This window comes from Myotis brandtii, unplaced genomic scaffold (assembly GCF_000412655.1).
Source record: "Myotis brandtii unplaced genomic scaffold, ASM41265v1 scaffold123, whole genome shotgun sequence".
NCBI classification, from domain to species: Eukaryota; Metazoa; Chordata; class Mammalia; order Chiroptera; family Vespertilionidae; genus Myotis; species Myotis brandtii.
In genome coordinates, this window is record NW_005354291.1 from 18,196,486 (window position 1) to 18,214,719 (window position 18,234).

The 18,234-nt window shown below is 41.9% G+C and overlaps 1 protein-coding gene and 1 long non-coding RNA gene across 3 annotated transcripts in view; one reads left to right on the forward strand and one right to left on the reverse strand.

Annotated features, from left to right (window-relative positions):
• Nucleotides 1–7,878, reverse strand: part of LOC106724873 — an 8,379-nt gene extending 501 nt beyond the window's left edge. The window contains exons 1-2 of the long non-coding RNA XR_001360714.1: nt 7,807–7,878; nt 1,486–1,566 (exon numbers count right to left, since the gene is read on the reverse strand). This is a non-coding gene — a long non-coding RNA (uncharacterized LOC106724873). The remainder of the gene's footprint in view (nt 1–1,485; nt 1,567–7,806) is intronic.
• Nucleotides 7,879–8,082: 204 nt separating this feature from the next.
• Nucleotides 8,083–18,234, forward strand: part of PHACTR2 (phosphatase and actin regulator 2) — a 170,808-nt gene continuing 160,656 nt past the window's right edge. Inside the window, exon 1 of one of the 2 annotated variants that reach the window (XM_005859084.2) lies at nt 8,083–8,225. In XM_005859084.2, coding sequence (XP_005859146.1) covers nt 8,213–8,225 — 13 coding nt within the window. In that variant the 5' untranslated portion in view covers nt 8,083–8,212. The remainder of the gene's footprint in view (nt 8,226–18,234) is intronic. The other variant, XM_014533898.1, reaches the window with a different exon arrangement.

Consider the following 18,234-nt stretch of genomic DNA (forward strand, 5'->3'; position numbering starts at 1 on the left):
ATATATAATATTTCAGAGAGGGAGAGAGACATCAATGATGAGAATCATTGATCGACTGCCTTCTACACGCCCCCTACTGGGGATCGAGCCTGCAACCCAAGGCATGTGCCTTGACTAGGAATCGAACCATGACTTCCTGGTTCATAGGCCGATGCTCAACCACTGAGCCACACTGGCTGGGCGGATTTTAAACTCTTAATCCAGCATTGGCCTGAACACTTTTGGTGATAGCCTTAGGGACGTCCTGAACCCAGCTTCCTGAATGCCATATGGAGTTAGAATCTTAGAAGTCCCTTAAATTTATTCTTTGTAATTCCTCTACTCCCTTCTCTTGCTAAGCACTCTTTCTTTATCTGAGCAGATCCTACTATTGGTGCCCCTTCTGATACTCCTCCCACTGCCTACTATATTTTCTACCTATTACCCTACCTCAGGTGCACCCAGGGGGATTTGCCTGTCTGAACAGTTCCCAGGGAGAGAAAACTTTTATTAAGATGACTTGCTTAATAACATGTAGTTTATAAGACCATAATGTGGTAGGCTGAATAATGGCCCCCACATCCTAATCTACACAACTTGTGAATATATTGCTTTACATGGGAAAGGGGGACTTTATAGATGTGATTAAGTTAAGGGTCTTGAGTTGGGGAAATTATCCTGGATTAGTCTTTTGAGCTCAGTGTAATCACATGGGTACTTATAAGAGAGAGGCAAGAAGGTCAGAAGAAAAGGCAATGTGACAGCAGAAACAGAGATTGGGGTGATGTGGCCATAAGCCAAGGAATGCCAGCTGCTTCTAGAAGTTGGAAGAGACAAGGAATGGATTCTCCCCCTGGAGCTTGCAGAAGAAATTCAGCTGATAACCTTGACTTAGCCCCCTAAGACTCATTTTAGACTTCTGACCTCCAGAACTATAGGAATAAATATAGGCTGTTATAGGCCACTAAATTTGTGGTCATTTATTACAGTTGCTACAAGAAGCTAATACAGATGCAAAGATAATGGGAAAAGCAAGCTGAAAGCAGAACTGTGAATCAGGTAGAGAAAGCAGTAGGAGGACTAATTACTTCCTGGGAACAACCACCAGCGGTCCCCGTCTTGGCCCATTTTCCTGCTCTTAGAACCTGGTTAAACCCTGAGTGTGATCCGGTGCCTTTCCGTGTCTTGCCCCTCGTATCAGAGACAAATGTGTATGTCATTTTCCCCCCATGACTCCCAGAACTTTCCTACAATTGTTTTTGTAGGAATCACTCTGCCTTACATTCCTCAAAGGTGTTGGTGGAGTCCTAACAAGCCCTTCTATAACCGTTTAGATGGCTGGTGTTACACATGCCAAGTTAAGTGGTGTGAATGGTCAGCACATGAGATTCCTCCGTAGTAATTAATAGCTAGATCTTACCCCTCACTTCCATAGAACAATGGCCTCAGTGGGGGAAGTCTGAGAACTTAGTTCCCAGTTAAATCAGCCAAACACCTGTTGATTACCTTCTGTACTCAGCCTGCTGCTCTAGGGGTCCTGGGTTGATAGAAACTCGGGTAGCCTCCACTTCTTTCATCAATGCGTGCCTGGAGAAGGAGATAAAAGCAGCATGGTGAAACAGAATCATTTCTCTAGTTTATCTGATGGCTAAGTAAGGATTAGTACTTAGTGCTTACTAACAGATGGCAGGAGGAAACACAATTTTCTTTGGGCTATTTTAAGGACATCAGGTAGAAATTGATGAATGAGTAAAAAAGTGACCAGTACTTTACAGGCATGATGGGATTCTCCAGTTGGTGAAATGTGAAATGGCTGAAATGAAGAATGGGCCTTATCTGACCCCGATGTCTGTTTGTCCATGCATCACTTATGTGCTCATGTATCATTCCAAACACAACTGCTGAGCACTTAGTAGTGTTCTCAGAGTTATAAAAACTGACTAGATCCCTGCTTTTATGGATTGTATTTTGCAGCAGAGGTAATCAATTAATGATTGATAAGGCATTTTCCATGTTAACAAATATCTTGTTACTAAAGATGTTTCTTAAGTAACAAGCCACTTAAGTTTAAGTCACTCAGAACCCAGGATACCTTGTTTGACGAAACCCAGCAAGGTATCCCATGAAAGGACTATTTTTGGTTGCAAGATGGCGTTGCCCTTGCCAACCTGTAGGAACAGCTCAGTAGGACCCAGCCTAAACCTTTCTCCCTTTCCATGTTATCTAGATAACTAAAACATCACACCTTTTATTTATAAGACTGTAAGTCTGGAAGGGATTTGAGAGGGCATCAGTTTATGCTGTGGACTTCGGCACAAATGCTTTCAGGAGCCAGGCAGGTCATGTAAGTCTGTGCAACTCTGTGTAAGACAATAGGGAATGGTGGGGACTTTGGCAAATTGAGAATATATGCCATGACTAAAGCTTTCAAGGTCTGGGCTGACCAAATATTATGTGTGTGGACCAGATTTGTGTCCAGTTGGCAGCCCTCGATTGCTCATCTTAGAAAACAGTAGTAGACTGACACCTTCTTAAAGCCTGCTGGAGACCATCATCTTTGTAAGTTTGGTGACAGACTTCTCTTCACGAGGCCAGCATGCACCAGCCTGCCATCGGCCTGTTGAGGGAAACTTGCTATTTGGTTGGGGTGGGCACCATCATATTTTTACCTAAGTGATGGCTTGCGAAAAGAATTTGTTCAGGCTATATATTCCTGGATCAGATTCTGTGAACCAGTTTTTCCTTATGCGTGCTGGTTTTATAGCAGTAGACTCATTCACAAGCAGCTGTAACTGCCCTTTAAGCAACAGGTCACCCTTTTGGCCGATGGATGAAGTCTAGAACTCCCTTTTACCAATTACTCAGCACCAAATCAGACAAATGCCTGCCTCTGCACTCTAGTGACCGACAATAGTTTTTGGAGCATTGGCCATAATAAAGTGTATGTAAATGCTGGTTTTATAGCAGTAAACTCATTCACAAGCAGCTGTAACTGCCCTTTAAGCAATAGGTCACCCTTTTGGCCGATGGATGAAGTCTAGAACTCCCTTTTACCAATTACTCAGCACCAAATCAGACAAATGCCTGCCTCTGCACTCTAGTGACCGACAATAGTTTTTGGAGCATTGGCCATAATAAAGTGTATGTAAAGTTGCTAGAAACTGAGTTCTGGTGACCTGGCTGTATTGCTGCCGACAATAGTTTTTGGAGCATTTGCCATAATAAAGTGTATGTAAAGTTGCTAGAAACTGAGTTTTAAAATCCTTCAAGTGATAAAAAAAATTGATCTAGATAACAGTAAGTATATATCATTCTGCTTTGATTTATAGTTTTATAATTTCGCTTCCCTTCAGAAATAGTTTTAATGCAACGTCTTGTTTTCTGGCATCTCTGATTGCTGATGAGACATCTATGTTGGTCTAAATGTCATGTCTCTCATTTCCAAGATTTCCTTCAAGTTATGTTCCATATCCATCAATTCTTGTCTCATATCCACCTTTTTTATTTCATAGTTTCCTATTTGTTTTTCATACACATCTTACTTCATTCTTGGTTGTGAGGATTTATCCTCCCACTGCGCATCTAGGCTTTATAAAGCTACGGCTTCTAGAAATAGATCAAAAGTCTTTTTTTTTTTATTTCCCAGTTTCTTTTATTGCGTTGGGAAGCTCCATTGAAGCAGCCCTTTAGCCTGGTTTTGACTCCTCCTTTCTCGAGTGGAGCTCTTTTAACCATCACACACAGGAGCCGTGCTCCTGGCCTCCCGCCTCCACCACAAAGCACAGCGGTGCTCAGCGGGAGCCTCAGTCAGTGCTCAGTCAAAAGCTCAAAAGCTTTTGGCCCCTTTCTACTTCATGGGAGTGATCATCTAGCTTTCTAAGCCCAGCTGTGACTTACCTGTGTGATATTTTATCTATAGTCACTATGCATTTGGAGCAGAAGGGTGGTGTCCAAGCATGGACTCACCACACCACCTTGACCAGAAGGCCGTGCCTGATGGCTAAGCTTCATTAAGGTCTAGACGCCAGGCAAAGCTCTGAGCATGCTGAAACGTTCCGTGGCCTCTGCATTAACATGTTATTTGTCTGTGTGAATAGAAGTCATAATCTAAAGACCATGTATAAGAGAAGAGAAGCAAACATTAATGAGTAATTCAGGAGAGCCCCTCCTCCCCCATGCCACCAGAAGGGAAATCTCAAAAGGAAAATAGGAATAATTGAAAACAGGAGCATGGCAAGCGACTATTGTCCTAAAAGGCAGATAATAGGACATTAGTTAAATGTGTAATTGGTGTGTTGTTGTTGTTGTCTGCCCAGTTTTTCCTGGAAATACTCTCTGTTGCAAAACTTTCTCCTGTGAACTCTTTTTTATTTTTAATAGTTCAGGGATTTGGTTTAGTACTTAGGAGAGTTATAAATCCAAGCACTTTACTCAATGAAACTATCTGTATCCGATAGCGGTTCTTGTAAAAGCAGTGGCCAAATCTTTTCAGAACAGATTTCCAGTAGAATGTTCCCAAAGGAACTGGGAGCGAGCTTGACTGCTTCCTAATCAGTAGTCAGTATTCTGGCACTTTACTTGTTTGCATGAATCAGAAAGGGAGAAGGTCTGTTGGGCTGATCCTGGTGTCCTGGAGGTCTGCTGGGCCAAGCTCTGTAATTATGTGGGCAATTCATTCTCTTCATTGTTTCACTTGAAGGAACAGAGTCTAACTTTGTAGAGAAGGATCCCAGTTGGTCCCCTGAAAGCCAAGCCATTATGTTTTTAGCTGATGATTCTGGAGTTGCTACACCTCTTAGAAAGCGTTTGTACCTCTTGATCTCCACAGCATCTACTTGAACTGCTCTGGGTCCAGTGGGCTCAGATTTTAGTCAGAAAAGGCAGAGCATGATTCCACCCCCCTCAGCTCTTCCCCGTGTCCCCCAAATCCAGGTAACTTTCTCATAGAAAGTTCAGGAATAATATGAAATGAGAAAAACTTCTCTAGGAAGCTAAGGCATTCTTTTCTGAGAGAGAGAGAGAGAGAGAGAGAGAGAGAGAGAGAGAGAGAGAGAGTTAGTTTTTGGCCAGGTGATCACCAGGTGGTGCTCGGTGGTACATTTGAAGGGGGTGCTGGATGCCCCTGGTAGCCTTGCCCTTGCCACCTCAGCTGGTCAGACCCAGAGTCACACACACCTTATAACCAACCTCAGACAAACCATCCTTAAATATCCAGCCGGAAAAAAAAAAAATCCAGCTGGAGGCGGGTTGTAGCCTTCTTTCTGCTGGTGGAACAGCACTGAGGGTATTTTGGATGCAAGTGCTCCAGACTACCATTGGCCTCCAACTGATCAGTCTGATTCTAAGAAAGCGGAGGAACACACATATAGGGACGTTAATAAAAATGGGAACTAAGCTCATATTTAAAACATGATGTGGAACATTAGGCTTACTGATGCTGCTATGCCATATAGCGTCTGTGGGACAATTAGAAAGGGCCTGGTGAACATTTTCTATTCAGGCTTTTCCCAAGGAGAGCGTGTGAATTGTGGGTCTGAACTAAATCAAGGGAGGGAGTGGCTTCTCCCTGGAGCCTGCGGACAATGCTCCACCCACCGAGGCTTTTCATTGTCACTTTGTCTTCTGGTGCCAGGAGGGACAGCGCTCGTGCTGGTGGCAAAGGCAGGGAGACAAAAAGCAGATGTGTCCTTGTCAATGTACGTAGTTTTTAAACATCCTCATTCCTCACAGGCACTCAGCATTAGTGTCATTATTTTTAGACCTCTCTCTCTGTTGCCTATCCCTTGTTTATGTCTGACATCATCGGTGGTTAGAGAGGTTCGGGTACTTAGCAGGTGAGAGAGGGAGGGAGTTCCTGGATAAGGAAGGGGATCCTGTGGCAAAACACTAAAAAGGATTCTTTTCTGCCCTTTTCAATCACAAAATTGTAGCGAAGGGCCATAGTCTGTCATCTGAAACCCTTGGGTTCTGGTGTGTTTCCAAATTCAGAATTTTTGCATTTTAGAAAGGTAATATATCCCTGTGCCATATCCTCAGAAGGGTCTGAACAGATGCCCATACCCGGTAACACCAACATTTCCATAGCAAAACATAATTATGCATCCCAAGTGAGATAAGTAAAGAGTTTTAAATAGCCTCACTTCAACTCAGGTTGTGACACAGATGCATTTCAGAGCCAAACTTAAAAGGAGAAAACACCTTTAAGATTTCCAGAACCTTCTGGGTTTTAGAACTGTGTTTGAGATTGTGGATCTTATATAAACCACATCATGCGTGAAGCCGTGTTTAATGGTCTGTCCTTGGAACCCAATCAATGTTTATGAGAAAGCGTGTTTTTCAAATGACCAACAAAACAAATGTTTGGAACACAATCCATTTGCACTTCAGAGACTGACTGTATTAATAAAAATAATCAAAAGCCACTTTTTGAACTGAGTGCACAGCCAATAGAAATACATTCTTATTAGTTAGCAGGCACTGCCAGTAGTGACACTTCTTAGCTACTCCGTTCCGAAGTCTCAGACTTCAGGATGTGTTTTCTCTCCCCTTTATATTTCCCAAACTCCTCTCTTTAAAAAAAGTTGGGTTGCCCTAGATTTCCTCCTGCTGATACTCTGGGTAGTTAGCAGTCTTAATCAGGGCACGGAGATGAGGAACGGAAGCCACAGTGATTTCAGTCTTGTGGGACCCGAGCATTTTAAAAACATATGAAGAATTTTTTTTGAAACTAATACAGTGATATGTCCTCAAAATTGTGTGACAAAATTAAAATAATGGAAATGGACATCACAGGGCGAAATCACTGAGAAATTCAACTGTTCTGTGAGGAAACTATTTCTCTATTATTTATGATATCATAAGTGAAGTATTTTGCTTAAACAATAACCCCAAATCCATAGGTAAGCCTGAAGTTACATTAAAAACAAAAATATTTAGAAGCTGTTGAAATGGAAGAGTATGTTACAAATAATTTGCAAATGGTTTGTCATTAGAAATTCCAATGGCATAAAGAAATGTGAAGTAAATTAGCTGCTTTTCAAAATCAACAACCCTGGCAGAACAATTACACTCAGAACTGTTTTTTTTAAAACTTGTCAAAATAAAAAACCTGTAGAGTCTTACTGTACCGTGGATTCATTGCATCATGAGTCCACTGTATATATTTTTTTTTACTGTATCTGAGAAAATGCAGAAAATACACATGTGCTATCCTCACATTCCAATATCCTATCATAATAGCCACAGGACATATGATTTCTTCAGCACTCGGCCCGGCATTGTGCCTTGATATTGTAAGCAGTGTTGGGTATCTTGGAGGGCCATCTTTCCATAGCCAAATTAAAGAAAAGCAGTGAAATGGTGTTCTCTGTGTTCATAAATGCACTTTCTTCATGCTCCCATTTCTGTTACTGAGAATGGCTACAGATTGGAACATCTATAGCATCCCTGGACATCTTTTGACCACCGTGTCTCGCATGATTAGTGCCATTTAGTGAAAGCCCTTTGACTTTCCCTGTCGGGCTAGGTAGGAAGAAATCCTGACTGGAAATAGGAACCCTAGTCATGATGAAAACATAACCAAAAAGGAATGACAAGCCTCAGCTTCGTATCATATACTCAGAGCAGAACAGTGAAGATGGCCTTTATTTTAAAATGTTTTATCTGTCGTTCCTTGCTCACCCCCAACAACAATAACAAGAAAACTTTCACATTTCACATTGAAAAGTTGCCCGGTCATCCAGTGATGACAGGGATGAAGGCTGGACCCCCTTTAGACCTGCCCAAGGGGGAGGACCATTTAGTGTATGGTTCACGGAGCCTCTTTACCTTTTCATTCTCTGCCTCCCCTGCTCCTGTTTGCTCTGGCATCTTGGGGAGCAGCATGTACTCTGCATAGCATGTGCGCTTCTTTCTGAAACGTGCAATCCACTCCACACTGCAGTGATTTTTTTTTCTCTCCTTTGCTTAGAACAGAGGTGAAAACCCCAGAGGATTCAAGTATCCACTTGATAGGCTCAGTCTCTCTTAATCAGCCTGTAATGGAGCTAATGGCTGTTTGTCATCCTTGGAGATATAAATTTCCTGGCGGTGTCTCCTGCAGACAGCGCATGGAGAAGGCTGTGTGTGCCAGCAAGCACCGATAATCAGCAGAAGGGCAGGGTGCTTGTTAGCCAGGAGGAGCGCCGGGCTTCCCGCTGCCAGGCTCCAGAGCTCGCCTGGCCACTCCTGAGACATGGACGATGCCGGTAGGTAAAGCAAGCCTGAATCCTTCCCACCCTCTCGGCTCCTTTGCCGTCGGCATCCTTCCCTGCAGGATGTTTGTCTATGTGTTGTTGGTCTTGTCCTGCACTCTCACGTTCGAGCCTGGGAGACATGGTATGTGTTCACCCTGCTGCATTGTCCACAAGGCGCTCAGTGTTTGCTTTGAAGTTCAGGAATTGGGAACGCAGATTTTAATTCCACAGCCACCTTTTGGAAGACTACACGGTTATTGTATTTAGGCTGCAGGAAGTGTGCTTTGCTGTGTGATTCTTTTGTGCTCAGAACAGTGGGCGAAAATGCATCTGGTTAATGAAACAACTTACTAAAGGGTGGCAGAAGATGGATGGAGTTAATGAACTGAACAAACATTTTTTCACTGTTACGGTATGCACTGTGTAATAGCAGCTGAATGCTTGTGTCTGATGCTTAGTCTTCCTGTTAGCATGAAAGGTGGAAAACATCTCAGTATCCTCTGATATGTTAGTTTCAGGGTACAGACATTAGTGGCCAATCAGGTGCCTTTTGAAAATGTATTTGTGTTTAATAACTTGACAGCTAGACAAACATGACTGTGGGAGTATTCTAATGCCACTTAAATGATTAGCATAAAATTACTTCTCATGTGGAACTTTTTCTGTGCTATATTGGACTTTTAGAAGACCCACGCTATGGGATTACTCCCCATTTTGGTGTTAAGAATATTAAATGCAGAATTCTCCCCAAAATGCTATGGATGCTCTGTCTCCTGAAACTCATTAGCTCAGTTGCTCAGCTGGTTGTGGTTTTATAGAGAGATGCCTTGCAGCCTGTGGACACGGTCAGCTCTGCAAAGAGGATGCATCATTTACAGCACATGCCCCACAGTAAGATGACTCATTTTTAGCAAAACATATTTGTTTGTGAAATGTGGCTATTTCAGCTCTTGGTTCAGGTAGCGTAGGAAGGCAGAGATTTTGAAGGTAGTGTGTTTTGAGTTCTTTCATGAAATAAGTTACCAGACTCTGTGACTAAAATCATTTTGTCTTTGACATTGAAGACATTGACATAAATTGGAACAGTACAATATTAGGGGTGAAAATGTCAGGGCTATGAAAGGAACAAAACAAATATGACAGTGTGTGTGTGTGTGTGTGTGTGTGTGTGTGTGTGTGTGTGTGGAGGAAGGAGGCTGGATTGATGTATGTGTGCATTATAGTCCACATTTTTAGTCAATAAAAAAATATGCCAATAGGGCTTGTCATTAAAGCATGTAGGTGTGATGTTCCATGACAAGGCACAATTTTAACAGGAACCCCAGGCTTCTCTAATTACAGTGGTAGAGTAAAAAAAAAAAATAGATAAATAATCTAGAATCCCTAACTTAGCCTCATTTAAAACTTCTGCCACCCACAAGTAATTATACTGAGGTCCTGGCAGAATTATCGTTTTAATTCAAGTAAATGCCTTTCTTAACTGACTCATGTATTTTTTTAAAGGCCATTTAAGAAAAGGAATGAAACTACTATAGAGCCCCTCTGTAGGTTTAAAAAATGCTAAGGGTTAGGATTTACTTCTTGGCTTTCTGTAGCTTAGAGGGATGAGTATTTTCACAATTTGTACTTGTATTTATGCTTTCAGATGCTATTAATAAAATACGTCTGCTTCTGACACGTTTATGACTATTTATGCACTGTGTTGAGTGGCTTTTAAAGCAGCAATTTCTCTATCATTTCAAATTGTAGGTGAAATCCCAAATGTATACCTTTGAGTGGAATAACAGGCTTTTAAATTACATTATTTGAATATTTCAGAAATAACACTTTTCTCATAATAGTTAATTGGCTGTCAAAGATCACTTTTCATAGTAATATTTTGATGATGTAAGCAACCTCTTATAGCAGGGACATGTGAACATCACACATACACACACACACACACACACACAACTTCAATACCTTGTATTGACTATAAGGAAGGCATTTAAGATAGTACTGGTAAGTGCCCCACCCCCCCATAAAAAAAATAAAAGCTCCAAATACCTTTAACATTTTACCAAGACACCCAATTAACTTGGGATACTGCAATTTCTCCAGTTTAATTTAAACAAGATAATGATGTTGAATATCTGTCTAAATTTTCCAATCAGAAATGGTTGAGGCCTGGATAGCAGAGGCTAGCAGTGTAGAGCTGAGCACCAGCCCTAACAATTGGACCACCCATTTCAGTGATCCAGGCCTTCTTCAAGGTTGGATTTGTTTTTGTTTAAATGCGATTTTATTGATTTCAGAGAGGAAGGGAAAGGGAGAGATAGAAACATCAATGATGAGAGAGAATCATTGATTGGCTGCCTCTCGCACACCCCTACTGGGGATCGAGCCCGCAACCCAGGCATGTGCCCTTGACCACTATCGATCCTGGGACTCTTCAGTCCACAGGCCAATGCTCTATCCATCGAGCCAAACCATCTAGGGCCAAGGTGGGGTTTGGATAATTGTTAGGCAGAAACACAACAGTGGGCACACATAAGCCCAGTGCCTCTGATTTATTCAAATCACACAGAAGGCTGCATAGAAGATATCCGTGTGTGTTTTCTGTTAACACATAAGGAAGAGTTGCTGCCTGGGACTCGGGCCCGTCCGGTGCCCATGAGCAGGTCTGAGCCCACATGCCAGTGTGCTTCCACCCACCCTCTCCTTAGCAGGCGAGAGCTGACAGTCCTCCCATCTCTGAGAAGGAGACATCCCTTCCCCATAATTGCTGGTGTATGTATTCCTTTTAAAAGCTTTTCCTGGAGTAACAATAAAATATTTATCAAACAGTTGTGTGTAGAATATGTCAGGGCAGTTTTAGCAATATCTAAGCTTTTCTTCTTTTTTCATGTGCTTGTTTCTTCTGGCGAGTTCTATGACTGATATGGCTATTCCTTTATCAAGCAAGGCTATGACTACAACTGCAGTCCGAGTTATTCCATCCCTGTGTCTGTGTCTGCTACTTCTCCACCCAGCCATTACCAGGCGTCCTCATGGAGTCGTTGTGGAAGGTAGTGCTGAGGCAAAGCTGATTAACTTGGTGTGTAATTAACATACCCACTGTTTGAAATGTGCTTCCATATTCTACAGGGCAGAGTAGTCTCACAAGTTTGGTAGCATTTGTTGGGCTAATTTTTCTTTGCTTGAGACCAAGATATTACCATTATCATGTGTGGGTCATAAGAGACACATTTCTAGGTGGCATCTGTGAGAGCCACTGTGTCCTCACGTTACATTTTGCCCCAGTGGCTTAAAGGGTTTTGACTCTTGAACAATCACTGAATGTGGAGAACTTCACTGTCTATAAGCTCCTTGCAAAAGAGACTGGAGAATCATTTGGAAACAGGTAGAAGAAAGGTTTATAATGGTGTGGTCAAGAGCATGAAATGATCCAAGATGAAAACCAGCTCTACCACCTGCATCCCAGTGGCCATGAACAAGCTCTCTAAACTCTGTGGCCATGTATTTTCTCATCTATAAGTGGCAACAATAATTTTACCTATCTCGGGATAGTTATGAAGAGAAAACACGGTAATATGTGTAAAGCTTTGTACAATGGCTGGCATATAGTAAGACTTGAGACCTGTTGGCTGTTTAAAGAACCATCAAAAAATTAAAGCAGGGTTACATTATGAACAACTCTATACTCTAGCAGGGTGGCTCTAGCAGTGAGATGATGCTGTGGGAAGGTGAGCAGTTACAAGCTGAGAGCAGTCAGGTGGGTGTCCCAAGAGTGTAATTGGAAATTGATGTGGGTGGTGCAATGGGAATGGGGTTGAGGGATGCATTGGATCTGCATCAGTAGAGCATGAGGAGTGGATAAGGAGTCAGGGGGGAGTAGACTAGTCACAGCAGACCTTTGAGGTTTCTAGTTTGAGAATCTAAGATAATAGTCTTGTACTATGGAGCACAGAGGAGTTTTAAGGGAAAGACATGGGTTCCATTTTGGAATCGTTGGGTTTGAAATACTTCTGTGTGACCCACTAGCCAAAGTAGCTGTTCAGTAATGACTTTCTAATCCACTAAAAGGTGTACACACACACACACACACACACACATAGGCATGGGTACATGTACACACATGGAATTCCTTACTAACCATGGATTTGAGGTAATACAGGGTTGTTTTCTGTTTTATTTAAAATCTTTTCTATTTTATGTATGATTTAGTTCAGCCCTGTAAACCCCACTGCAGCTAATGCTTCCCTTCCCCCTCTCCCCTAGCCTGTGGGGGAACCTAAGGGGTGGTGTAGAGAAAGGAGACTTTCCAGTGCTTCTTGAAAATCTTTCAACGCAGGTGGAGATAAGACCAGGCCCAGAGAAATATGCCCCTGAGCACTGAAGTAGTTTTGGTAAAGGCCAGGCTGTTATATAAGCAAATGTAAGCACCAAGACATTTCAGTTCCAGCCCCTCAGAACTTCCCTCAGAGAAGCTACTTTAGCAACTCAGGCTGCCCTCGCGGAGTCCTAACAACAGAAGACAGCAAATCGGGAGAATGGTTACCTAATGGAGGAGACTTTTTATGTGAATTAATTTGCTTTGGAAATGAATGCTTCCTGGGACAGTTGGCTATGTGTGAAAACTATATATGGTGCAATTTAAAATGTTTTCCTGTATTTTCTACTTTCATGATATCTTGGTCTTAGTAGCTGCAGTTTTGTTAACCATCTCACTCTTAGACATATAATAATGTTACACACACACACACATGCATACATTTGCATGCGTTAGTAGATCTTTATGTATGTACTTGTGTGTGTATTCTTGAGTGGGGGATTATCAGTCTTGATACAGGGGAGTGAACTTGATAAAAATTTAGAACAGATTTTCTTTTTAATTAAAAAATAAATTTATCCTTATTCTCTGAAATATTCCTTATATTGTAAAAGTAGTTCCTATTGAACATTTTCTTAGCTATAAAGCAAGTAAATACAGTGTTTTCCTCTGAATTTATTATGAAGCCCATTGTGCTGTTTTAGCACTTTATGGTTCACCAAGTACACCTGAGATTCACATAAATATTTTTTTTCTAAGGGAGAGATTAAAATGTGATAAATAATCTGCTTTTAGAACTATTGGTTTTAAAAATGACAATATTATTATAGAAATAACTGTACTTTTAAAACAAAATGTCACAAGGAAAAACAGATTCATGTTAAAACATAAAAGTACTCTGAAGGTGGTACTAGATTTTCTTAGTAGTTTTTACTGTAATTGAAGAGCAACTTTGACCTCCTGAGAATAAATCACAGACTTAGCTTAAGAGTGTGCTGAACCAGGACAAAGTCTTTGTTTCTAAAACAAAGCTTTGTTTTGTTTTGCTTTTTCAGATCATTAGAATTAGTTCTGAGTGTTTTTATTCTTTGCAACCACTCATATTTCCAAAGGCAAAATGAATTCTGATTTTTCTATATTGATAAGATAAGATGGGAATTCTTATGAAATGGCTTGCTTGGTTCAGGAAGAACCTTTGGAAAAGATACAGAGAACAAGCAAGAATACATTTTGGTGGAAGCCATTTTTAGGAACTAGCAAACTGTTCACTTGCATAAATATCAAAGCTCGATTACTTAAAAATTAAATATCTGTGTCCTCTCTGTCCAGGATATCTCTTCTTGTTCTTTGTTTCTAGCCTTTGGGGCATTTCATTGGTCACTAGCATCACCATCTGATAATGTGAAGAGGGAAAGGTAGCTAGAACTTAAACCCGAGTTGGAAATGAGTGAAAGTCAATTACACCTGTGAGAGTAGGAGTACTATGCAGATGTTTAAAAATCCACACTAACATTTCCATGAAGTATTAAAAATGGGTGATAGCAGATTTTATATGCAAGAAGTTAATTTTAAAGTTCTGTTGTATAAGTCAGGCCTCACAAACATATATAAAATAACTAAACATTAAGTGTCTTAAAAGAAAAGGAACGTACTTTTTTAATGTCTGTTATGTCCTAGGCACCAACTTCAGTATTTACATGTTACATCATTAATTCTTGCAGCCACTCTTACTTACTCTATAAGTAAATACTATTTCCCCAGGTTACATGAGGAAACTGAGACAAGTAAGAGCTCACTCAATAAAGTGGGTGATTTATAACCTGGAATCCAGCTCTTTTTGACAATAGCAAAATTTAACCCAGCATTTTTTATGTTGTCATATTCCATTGCGAATGGGGAGTCTTCATCATTGTATCTTCCACGGTGTCTTCCCAGTGCCTAAGATGTAGTCAGAATATATGTTTTAAAATTAAATTGAATATGCCATTTCATTCATTGAGAGCAAATTTTCCAAAGAGAAATTCATTTTTAAATATTCATGTTAAAAGTGATCATATCACATCTGAATATGTGAATATGTCTTTAGATGGAAGTCAGTACATGGGTAAGAAAATACGTATTTCAGTGTTTCTTTCGTAAACATCATACGTTTTATATGCACAAGGATCCTCAGCCAATCATGAAGGGACTGAGGTTTGGCTTCTATTCTACGAGCTCTCGGGGAGCCTTCGGTTTTAGGAAGGGGTGTGACATGATAGGACTGATGATTTCAAGGCACAATCATCATCATGGGAAGAACAGACAGGAGAGAGGCGAGAATGGAAGCTCCCAAGAATGAAATCCACTTAGAAGGCTCTTGGCTGGGGTGGCGGTGTGGATGGAGAGGAAACATAACGAAAATCCAGCCTGTTTCAAGGCCCAGCACATATCCCATCTTCATATCTTCCTCGATGGTCTCAAGCCCTGCCTTTTCCCAGGGCACTAACAGAACTCGCCGCCCAGTGTGTATTTAATGGTAGCCTACCTGAGATCATCCTCCATGTGAGTCTTTTCTTCCCAACCAGACTCGAAGCATTTTGAGGGCAATGGACACAGCATAGATATTCCTGTGTCCTCCAAAGAGTCAGAGTGCTGGTTCTTGACTTGGCCACACATTAGAATCACTTGGAGAGCGTTCAAAGTATAGCAGTCTCTGGGCCCACCCCAGGCAACTTAGATCAGAGTCCCTGGAGCGGGGCCACGCTATTGGTATTTGTTAAAAGCTCCCAGAATATCTAATGGACAGCCAGGGCGAGGACCAGTGTTACAGACCCTCAGAAATAGCTACCAAGTGGGAGTAAGTGCTCTGCTTCTCTCCCCTTTCTCTTCTCTGCCCTCCCTTCTCCTCTCCTTCTCTCTGAATAGGCCAGTCTAGCTGAGAATTTGTCCTGGGGATGATCTGCTTCCAGGTGCAATGCGAGGCTGTGACAGGGACCGAGGCCTCCGGGGAATAAGCTGGAAACAAAAGAGCAAAGGCTTCTGGACAACATGTCAGAATAGCAACGAAGTTGACTGACTCCAGGCTTTCTGTCACCTACCGGTCTGGAGTGTGTGGCCTGATCAGAGAGGGCAGTGGTGGAGGGGCAGTCACCTGCTTCCGAATCGGGAAGGTTGTTTTCTCCGCTAGGGTCTCTCCAGGAAATGAAATACGGAGAGATTAAATCACTGCAGCGGCAAAAGCAGTTTCTGGTGAGACTGTCACAGGTAAAGCTTTAAACTAATAAGAGATGCTAACCATCCTTGTCAAGAGTTCATACTAGAATAGGAAACGTTATTAGACCCCCAGTAGCACTGCTATGACTCAGTCATCACTAGCTGTGTATCTGTGCCGAGCGGCTGGGTCAGGGCCACTATTAGACACCGATGCTATATTTGCTGGATCCATGTGACCCACCACAGGCGGCCTGCTTTTTAGTGATGGAGAAATAGGTCCTGTTCCACCTCATACTACCCCCTCCACACACACACACACACACACACCCTCAGAATGAGTTTCAGACCATTTTGAACTGACAGTGACCTTAAATATTTAAGCATAGGGATTTCATAACTTGCTTTTCTGAGTATTTTGGGAAAGGATGCTTTTTACATGAGGCTCAATATATACCCTTTAATGGAAACAGTAAAATTAAAATAACTCATCTTTTGTAATATTTGATTTAATATGGTCACGAGGATCATTTGAAAAAGTGTAATTGACAGAGGGCTTTAAAAAAAACTTCAAAATGGTTTTACAAATGAAACATTTAGTATTGGGGGAGCCCCCCAGGGGTTACAAAGGAGGCTTAGAGGCGACCCTCATTCTGTTTGTGTTTGTTTGTTTGTTTTGCCTATTGCACCTCTCCTACACGGATACACCTCACATCCCCACCCTAACTGCCCTTCCTTCTCCCCATCCCCTTCACGCACATGTCCCGTGGCCTGGTCACTCTGCACTTCACAATACACCCCAGAAACACATGTAATTTCATCATGCCACTCCTACGTGAGGGCACCGTCTGCATCCCCCATCACCACCACCCCTCCACATGGAATGAGTCCCAGCTCCAGGGCCCCCTCCTCTGTGGACCTTCTGCAGTTCTTCCGGATGGAGTTAGTGTTCTCTTTCCTCTCCTACCCCTATGTCAGCACCTGTCAGGTGAATTGTGATGCTGTTTTATGTGTCTGCCTCTTCAACTAGACCGCAGGCTCCTCAGGGACACGGCCTCGTCTTCTGCATGAGCTCATCACCTCGTGCAGCCCGGCCTGGCTAAGAGGGCAAATGAATAAACTGGCCGTATACCATTTAAGATGAGTAGTGGGGAGCCCATCACAGTTGCTTGTGGAATTAAAATGTGTCTGTCTGTCTACCTATCTATTTACCCATCCATCTCCCTGTCTGTTTATCTACCTATCTGTCTATCTACCTATCATCTATTTTTATCTATCTATCTATCTATCTATCTATCTATCTATCTATCTACCTACCTACCTACCTACCTATTATTTATCATCATCCCAACCCCATACCAGACTTATAATCAGACTCTCCCATGGAAGAACAGAGAGCTCTTTAAAAAAAAAAAATGTTTCCTGGTGATTCGGTGCACACCTCTGGTGAGAACCATTGTTGGTCTTAGGAACATATAATAAAGCTGTTTTTTGTATTAAGATAATTGCTTAGTCTAGTGAACAGAACAAAATAAACTGAACAAAATAAATCCAGAGACATAGAAGCATGGAACAGACTGTCAAATCTCAGAGGGAAGGCAGGGTGGGTGGGTAGGTGGGTGGGAAGAGATCAACCGAAGAACTTGTATGTATATATGCAGAACCCATGGACACAGACAATAGGGTGGTGAAGAAATGGGGTGGGGGCAGGGGTGGGCTAGAAGGGGTCAATGGGGGAAAAAGAGGGGCAAATGTAATACTTTCAACAATAAAGATTTTTTAAAAAGATTTTTTAAAAGGTAATTGATTACTGCCAATATGAAAGCACATTATTATTTAGAATCATTAAGATCTTGTGCCATTTACAAAATGCTCTGATGTACCCTATTGGAGACTTGCGTTGGTCAGTAAATGAAGAAGCACCTCTCATTGACACTGGTGCCTGAATAGGGTGGTGACGCCTGCATTTTCTTCACCCACTTACTGTGGAGAGACACGCTACGGCAGTGGTTCTCAACCTTCTGGCCCTTTAAATACAGTTCCTCATGTTGTGACCCAACCATAAAATTATTTTCGTTGCTACTTCATAACTGTAATGTTGCTACTGTTATGAATTGTAATGTAAATATCTGATATGCAGGATGGTCTTAGGCGACCCCTGTGAAAGGGTCGTTCGACTGCCAAAGGGGTCGCGACCCACAGGTTGAGAACCGCTGATCTATGGGGTCCATATCATGAACTTGTTGAAAATATCATCCACCCAACTTGCCTTTAATTTATCACATGCTGCATGCCTCTGTTTGCATTTTATAGACTTGGGTGTTATTTTCTTAGTAATGGAAATTCGACAACCATCCATTTTTTATGAGCAGCTTAACTTAGGGCACTTTTAATAAAGGGATACAAAGGAAAATTTGCCAATCCTGACCCATGAGCAGTCGGCGCGGTATAAAAGTATCTTGGGTTTCCTCTGTGAGACTTTAGTCTTCACCATACCCCCTTACAGAACGGAAGTCAATT